We start from the raw sequence: 8,924 nt of genomic DNA, 5'->3' as shown, positions 1-8,924 counted from the left end.
CAGTAGTATCAGCAGTTTTCGCATTGCTCAATAGCTAATTACCCTCCTCCATCCCCAGCTCCTCCTCTGTCAGTCAGGATTCAGCCTTCTGATTCTCCTTTGAATCAGACTAATTCTAAAATGTGTACATAACATTATTGAACTTTAACGATATCTGCAATACATTTATGTTGGTTCTGTTCTGTTTACCCTGGGGGGGTTATCGCTGCTCTCCCTGCTCTCATCCATGCTAGGCTGCATGGAGGCGCAGGGAGTTCTTGCCCAGAACGGAACCATACCGCCAATCCAAACTGTATGCTAATTGACAATCATCTTTGACGATAGTGGTCCTGACAGAAACACTCTTGTCTTAAAACACTCTTGTGTGTAGGATTAATTTCTAACGCATCTCATCCCACGCCTCTGTTGCTAATTCCAAAATGTCATTTTAGACCTAGTAACGGAGGCTTGAGCCGTTGATAGCAGACTAATGCGGTTATGAAGAGAGACAGAGATTAAGCGTGTGAATTACCTTCTGAGTCTGTGTGTCTTCTGTCAGTTAATCTGCTCCAACAACAACGTCGTTATTTACCTTGCTAGTGAGAAATGACATGTAGCTTTTACCTTGCTAAACTATTTTACTGATAAAATTGTTAGAGCATCACTGCCAACACGTTTCTTTGCGCGTGTGTGTTTCCGTGTGTGCGAGTATGTGTCAGCACTGTATGTGTGTGCATTTGTAAGGGAGAGAGAGCGGGAGAAAAAGAGTAGGTGTTTTCCTTACATAATACAATGTAATTTTGTGGCAAAAACATGAAAATAATCTGTCGTTTTTATCCTGTTCTTTACTATATTTATTTTCTTGGTCAGTGTTGTTGTGAGTTTTGGTTCTTTTGCTGTTGTAGGCTAAAGTAAAGACCTTTGAAATAACTGAAATCATGTGGTGAAGTGATATGGACATGTAATGCGGTCAAGACCTGCCTGAATTACTTTATGTATCTTTTATATAATATAAAAGATGAAAGAAATAAACTGATGCTGCTGGTAAATCTGCCGTGTTTTCCTGCAGATTTCCAATGGTTTTCCTGTTGTTTGGTGTTGTATCTCTATTAGACAGGTAAATGAGTGTGTTTCTTTGGAGAAAATAACACAAGCCGTGAGCCCGCTTGAGAGAACCAGACAGACAGATCGTGACATTGATTTCAGGTGAGCCGAGCTGATAGTGTGATCCAGAGCTGACCGACCTAAATCTATTTCATAAGTTACAAGCCATATAACATCCTCAACCTTAATTTGCCAGCACACACACACACACACACACACACACACACACACAAAGAGAGAGTTTAGCTTGTCTGTCTTCAGTGATCCATTCAATTCTGACACAGAGAGAATGATGGTAGTTATAGCAGTGTGTGTGTGTATGTGTGTGTGTTTGTGTGTGTGTGTGTGTGAGAGAGAGAGAGAGAGAGAGAGAGAGAGAGACACTGTGACACACACGTCTCTGGGGTCACCTAAATCTTGTACCTGGTTACCGTAGTAAAAGTCCCAGCATCCCCTCTGACTGCTTTTAATGAGAATTGTCACAAATAATAAACAAGATGTCTGAATAAATGAGATGTTTAGTGTCCATCTACAGAAAGCACCAAATTGTATTTGTATGCATAATTTATATTTTAATTTGCATAATTTTTTAAAGATGAACTTGAAACGATTTGATTTGCATATTTTTTGAAAGTTAAATGTGAATCGGTTTCATATGCATAATTCATTTTTAAAAGATTGAAGATTGAAAATTGATTCTCAGAATTTTTCTGACATCAAATCATCATGTGTACGAATTTGGAAGCTGTGATTAAAAAAAGATTTTGTTCGCAATAATATGGATATGTTGTATTTCAGAATTTCTTTTTGAAATTGTGATTTTCTTACTGATGATCTTTTCTTGACTGATCGAACAGACACTATTGGAAGTGAGCTGAACTGGATGATGACATCCTGAATAAATGAGATGTTTAGTGTCCATCTACAGAAAGCACCAAATTGTATTTGTATGCATAATTTATATTTTAATTTGCATAATTTTTTAAAGATGAACTTGAAACGATTTGATTTGCATATTTTTTGAAAGTTAAATGTGAATCGGTTTCATATGCATAATTCATTTTTAAAAGATTGAAGATTGAAAATTGATTCTCAGAATTTTTCTGACATCAAATCATCATGTGTACGAATTTGGAAGCTGTGATTAAAAAAAGATTTTGTTCGCAATAATATGGATATGTTGTATTTCAGAATTTCTTTTTCACTTCATGGCACAAAAAATTGTGATTTTCTTACTGATTATCTTTTCTTGACTGATCGCACAGACACTATTGGAAGTGAGCTGAACTGGATGATGACATCACTGAATCATCAATGAACTGGAAAAATGACTCTGTTATTGTCTTCTTGTGTTATTGACAAACTATTTTCCTGTTTGACACTGTAAAGCTGCTTTGACACAACCAGTAGTATAAAGCGCTATACAAATAAAGCCAAGGTGACTTGACTTGACTCAGTATTTTTGTCTGATTTTTTTGTAAAATATTTAAACATTCTTAAATCCAGATACTTTTACTTCTTATTTTAGCACCATTGAGATACTATTATAGATTATATTTATATTTTGAATCTTTGTTTTTACATTTTCTTTTTTAATTTTAATTAAAAGAAATATTTGAATGTCGATATAGTTTTATTCATTTTTATTTCAGTTTTACTTTTTATTACTAAATATTATTAAGTATTTAATTATTATTAAAGTGAAAAATGTTGCTTTGGAAACTAGCCAAAATTTTTGTTATAGTTAACTATAATTATGTGACATAGAATAAGTTATAGGATAGGATATAAAGTCTTGTTTTCTAAAAAAAAAAAAAAAAACATTTTATCAAAATTAAGTGACATAATGCTTAATCCAATAACAAATATCTGTCAGTAGGGTCAGAAAAATAAAACTTGCTTTACTCAATTAACTTTGATAATTTTTCCAGAAACAATTTTGCTTCACAAGTAAATTAATCTTGATTATAAGTATTTTTTATTATACTGTAATACTGTCATTTATACTATAATCTTTAAGTAAGAAAATCTTTTTTTTGCAGTGTACATATCTAAACTAACAAGTTTCAGTGCTTATCTTCATCAACAATAAACAAAATGCACAAAAATGTAATTGTATTTTCAACATTCACAATTATAATGAATTATAATCAATATAATTGTCCTCAACTCAAGGCTCAAAGGAAATGGTAATTATGACATTGTGGCATTCAAGTGTGCCCATCTAATAAATGATTGCAATAATCATGATTGCAATGCTCCTCAAAGGCTGAATTTTACTAATGGATCTTATTATCACAGTGCTTCAGTCAATAAAACTAAGACCTCAATCGCAATCTGAAAATTATTAAGATTCGATCAACCTGGCCTGTAATGAGAGCTCATCTCAGGAGGGTTTGGATTAAGCTGAGGGCAAGAGGACTAATTACCCTCACATTATCTGGTTAACAAGGTCATGATCCCTTTAAACCCACACCAGTGATGGATGACATGATCAGATCATGATCTTCACATCATCCACTGACTCCAACATTCACTGCACAAAAGAAAAACAGACTGCAGTGCAAAAATAAAATTATATATATATATATATATATATAGTATTTATACATTATGCTAGTATTTGTTGTACTACTTTCCATTTATGCTGATTTTAAATAAATAAATACATTTATTTATTTAACATATATTTAAATTTGTAAAGTATCTATACATAGTAGTATGTACTAATGTCATACTGCTTGCAATTTATGCTGATTTTAAATAAAAGAACAAACGAATTAATTAATTAATTAATTAATGAATGAATGAATGGATGAACAAATTTCATCTCACATTCATTCATAAATAAAACACATGTATAATGTTTGTAAACATAATGGTAGTATGTACTAATGTACTGTTTGTAATTTATGCTGATTTTAAATGACTGACTGACTGACTGACTGATTGAGTGACTGAATGAATGAATGAACGAAACGAACGAACGAGCGAGCGAGCGAGCGAACAAACAGACAAACAAAGAAATTGTAAAATATTTATTCATCATGGTGTTATTCGTTGTACTAACTTTAATGTAGACCGATTTTACATAAATAAATAATACAGAAATAAATAAATATATTTATTTAATATGTATGTTAATGTATAAATAAAAAATTATACATAAGGGTATGTACTACTGTTGTACTACTTTTAATTCATGCTGATTTTAAATAAATAAATAAGTAAATCAATGTATTAAAAAGATTTTTACCTTTGTAAAGCATATATTATGGCAATATTTGTTTTCATTTTTTTTCCGATTTTAAATAAATAAATAAATACAAGGAAAAAAAATAAAAGAAAACTTTTGGAAAGTATTTATATAATAGTCGTATGTCCTACTGTTGTGAAACTTGTAATTAATGCTGATTTTAAATTAATAAATAAACAAACAAACCTGGACTGGATGAATTTCATTACTACATGAAGTACTGAGAATGCCTTTTTTTTCATTGCTCAAATGTTGCTCTTTCATTGCTCAGAAGACTTGCAGTTGAGACATGCAGTTCAATCAGTTGTCTCAATGAAGTATCAACTTTGCCTCAGATATACAGTGCTTGAGGAGAAATTTAAATTAAATGCAAACAGAGCCAATAGCTGATATGCAATAAGAGAACAAAGCAAAACAAAAATGAACATGTAGAGCAGCTCAGTTCATATTGAGATTTCTGACTTCTGATTGCAGAAGAATACAGAAGAATAAATTAAAAAAAAAACATAAAATACATAACTCATACAAGGTGCAAAATACACAGTTTAAGAGACATAAAACATACCATAGACACAATAAAATAAATAAACAAAATGTCAACATCCGGGGTCAAAGGCCAAGGAGAAAAGATGGGTTTCAAGACACGATTTAAATAAAGACAATGAAGAAGCCTGTCTAATGGGCAGAGGCAGATCATTTCACAGTTTAGGAGCTGCCACAGCAAAGGCACGGTCCCCTCTAAGCTTACGCTTTGTTTTGTGCACATTCAGGAACAGTTGATCAGCTGACCTGAGAGAACGAGTGGGTGCATAAGGGTGTAGCAGCTCAGAAATGTAGGGTGGGGCAGGACCATTTAGGGGTTTAAAAACAAATAAATAATTAAAAAATGGATCCTAAAATGTCCAGATCATCACATCGCTCCCTGGACACTTCACTGGCTGTCAGCGACTGCATCTGTGATTATCTTATGAAATGAAAACAGCACTGAGGCGTGTCACCACTGGCCCACTGTCTCGCCTTCATTTCCTCTCTCCAGTGTGTGTCTGTGTGTTTGACATTTAGTCCAATAAGATCAGATGAAGCCAACTACAGTTCTCCAACTCACAGCTCATGATATTTACCACACATCTTATTGATATGATATTTAACACACATGCGTGAATGAAAAACAGCCCGTACAAAACATGATTTCATGAGAAAACTGATGGTTTTCCATAGATATGAGTGTCAGTGTTGTGAGTCATTGGAGTGAGCGCTGAAGTTAGAACGTGAGGAAGTTGTGGAGCTGTTAGCATGCAGACAGTGAGTTCTCCATCTGAGACACAGTCCACCAATCGTGAGTTCAGCTGAGGTGAAGAACAGAAGCTCTCAGATACTTGATTAGACTCCAAAACTGAACACCTCGCCTCACCTCACGTCTCCAAACCAACTGTCTTCATCCCGATTGGATATACACCATAGTACTGAACGCTTACTATATTTACACAAGGTACAGCCAATATGCTTCAGATTTGTTTGTATTGTAGTGCACATTTATATTTTGTTCAGCCTTCATGTTCGCTCTTTGTAAAGCCAGACATATGAAATAATAGGTCTAAATTCTAACTTAGTACTTTTAGACAAAAAGAAAAAAGTATGCATGTGTGTTTTTTGTTGAGTATCATATTTCATACGTCAGGCTTTTATGGCTCATATAGTAAAATATTGTGAGAATATGGAGAAAAAAACCCTCAATTTTATTCAGAGACACAAACTGAGCAAAAATCTGCAATTTGGTGCAGATGCTGATATTTATAATAAGAAAAAGTATGAAATTCTTGTCATGTAATGTACAGTAAATCAATGAGATCTTTATACTGTAACTGTATAGCAGATACTTAATAATATGAATATCAGTCATCTCTATATCTCCAATAATATGTCTTAGTAAGATGATATTCAAATGCTTAGTTTGATGATCAAAGCATATAATGCAATGCCAGACAATGATGAATGAGAGATAAACAAATAAATGATCAAATTTACTTTTTCTCACCTTTTTAACTTCATATTTGATGGCGAGTTTGATGCGGCTCAGACAGGGTCTCTGGTGTTCTGTGGGCGGGTTCTGGTCCACATCACCGTTCAGAATGGCCTCCACTTCCTCTGTGTCACGACAGAGATCCAGAACACCTACCACAAAGTCCTTACACTGCATAGACAACTTCCTGTAGTCATTCTGACAGAGAGAAACACATAGAGACAGAGTTTAGTCGGGAGGCCCCACCTGTCAATTAAACCATGTTACCATAGTCACATATTCATTTGACTGAAGAAAATTAAGATATTTGTTAAGAATGTATCCAATAAATTTGTATTTTTTTTGCATGTGGCTTTTTGAACTTCAAATAAGGCAAATAATCCTGAACAGTTTTCTCTCCAGGTAAATAAAAAATCTAAAATCAGATGGCAGTGGAAATTTAAATTTACCACATGGAAAATTCTCATTCATTTGAAGCAAAATAAAATAATTCTCATTCATTTGAAGCAAAATAAAATAATACTTTTTAAATAAATAAATATTTTTAAATAAATAAATATTATTATTTTTAATATTTAAAATAAAATAAAATATTAATGAGGTATAAAAATATATTTATTAAAATATATTTGTTAAGTATTTATACATCATGGCAGTTTTTGTTTTACTTTAATTTACTGTAACTTAAATAAATTTAAATTATTCTATTTAAATACAATAAATAATAAAAAAAAAGACCTGTTCAAAATCAGTTTTTTTGATCCAGTCAAATAAAAGAATCGGTAAACAGACTGCACTGAAAAAAAATTTAATTGCCACATGGAAAAACTCCCATTCCTGTAAACCTTTCAATCAAGCATTCAATAATTTAATAAATAAAAATAAAAATGATACAATCATTTTTTTAAATAAAATGTAAAACATATAAACAAGGTTTTACTTGATGATATGAAATGAAAATTACTTTTTTTGTATTATAGGATATATATTATATATTAATTTAATCTGTGGGTGGAAAAGATGCTGAGCTCCGGACGGCCGTCAGACTGATCTCTGAGATAACGAGCAGTCTATCCGTCTCAGGAAACAAATCCCTTCACTCGTGTGTGTCTGAATCAACATCCGTTCAAGCAAAGACACGGATCGGCCTTCGCTATAATCAAGGTCTGTCTGTGATAAACTCTGGACCGTTCCACAGTTTGGGCTCAAAGCAGCCTGTCGTCGTTGGATCAAGTAGACTGACGTGGATTTGCTTCACAGTATGTCAAACATGCTGACTGATGAATGTACACTACCATTGAAAAGTTTGGGGTAAGAAGAAATGTTTCTTGAGCAGCAAGTCAGCATATTAGAATGATTTCTGAAGGATCATGTGACACTGAAGACTGGAGTAATGATGCAGAAAATTCAGCTTTGATCACAGGAATAAATTACATTTTACAATATATTCAGATAGAAAACAGTTATTTTAAATTGTAATAATATTTCACAATATTACTGTTTTACTGTGTTTTAATCACAAATGCAGCTTTGGTGAGCAGAAGAATCTTCTTTCAAAAAACATTAAAAAGATCTTAACAACTGTAAACCAAATGGAAGAACCTATTAAAACATTAAGTAAATTCATGAAGTGCCATCCATCTGCTATAAGATCTAGTCCTGACATCTTTTATACTATCTACTGTAAGTATGAAAATGCTTATGCTTCTAGCCATGCATGTTTGACTTTACAGTATGTGCTGTTGCATTACAAAATATGAAAATAATTCATAATTCAATGCAAAGCTTCACGTCAGAGCTGCAACTCTAATGTGTATTTTAGAGCATCTGGAACACTGCATTTACAAATCAGCATCCATAATCCATAACTGAACTGTTTTATAATGTGAAATATGATTATGACGTCTGCCTCAGGCATTAAGTTATCTGCAGTCCTTACATTAGATGTAATATCTCAATCTTCTACAAAACCATTAAGATTGTTATTCTTGAAATTACTCACATTAGCCCAGCGAATGCATACAGCAATCAGAGCACACACACACACACACACACACACACACACACACACACACGGGTTTCATTCTGGACCAGCAGTTGTTCTAAGTGTTGAACCCTTTCAGGAAAATATATCAGCATAAAATCTGATGCATTATGATTCTACGCATATGAGTGAACATCTCAAATGAACCAAAAATGCAAAACATTCACTTCACAGTCATACAATATCTAACTCACAGATCCAGCATCTGTCAACACATTTCATACCACTTTAGCCATGAAGAACATAACCTGGACGAGAGCAAAGCATTAAAATAATCAATTATCAAAAGAGACAACGTTATTTTTTAAGATTTTAAGGTACAGTGGTCACATAATAACTATACATGTTAAATTAAAGTAATGCTGTTTGTATGTACTGTATAACAGGGCCTGAACAACATGCAAGACATAAAACACATACATTGCTCTCAAAATGAGCCTAAATAATAAGCCAAATTAAAGATAGTAAAGATACATTTCAAAAAGAACTATATACATATATATATATATATACATATATAT

General features: G+C 32.8%; 1 protein-coding gene across 1 annotated transcript in view; it reads right to left on the bottom strand.

Moving 5' to 3' along the window:
* LOC107677014 (short transient receptor potential channel 7-like) overlaps positions 1 to 8,924 on the bottom strand; it is a 79,795-nt gene that overhangs the window by 25,513 nt on the left and 45,358 nt on the right. Inside the window, exon 3 of the mRNA XM_016471794.1 lies at positions 6,375 to 6,557. Coding sequence (XP_016327280.1) covers positions 6,375 to 6,557 — 183 coding nt within the window. The remainder of the gene's footprint in view (positions 1 to 6,374; positions 6,558 to 8,924) is intronic.

This window comes from Sinocyclocheilus anshuiensis, unplaced genomic scaffold (assembly GCF_001515605.1).
Source record: "Sinocyclocheilus anshuiensis isolate Anshui unplaced genomic scaffold, SAMN03320099.WGS_v1.1 scaffold564, whole genome shotgun sequence".
Lineage (NCBI taxonomy): Eukaryota > Metazoa > Chordata > Actinopteri > Cypriniformes > Cyprinidae > Sinocyclocheilus > Sinocyclocheilus anshuiensis.
This window is presented reverse-complemented; position numbering and strand designations above follow the sequence as displayed.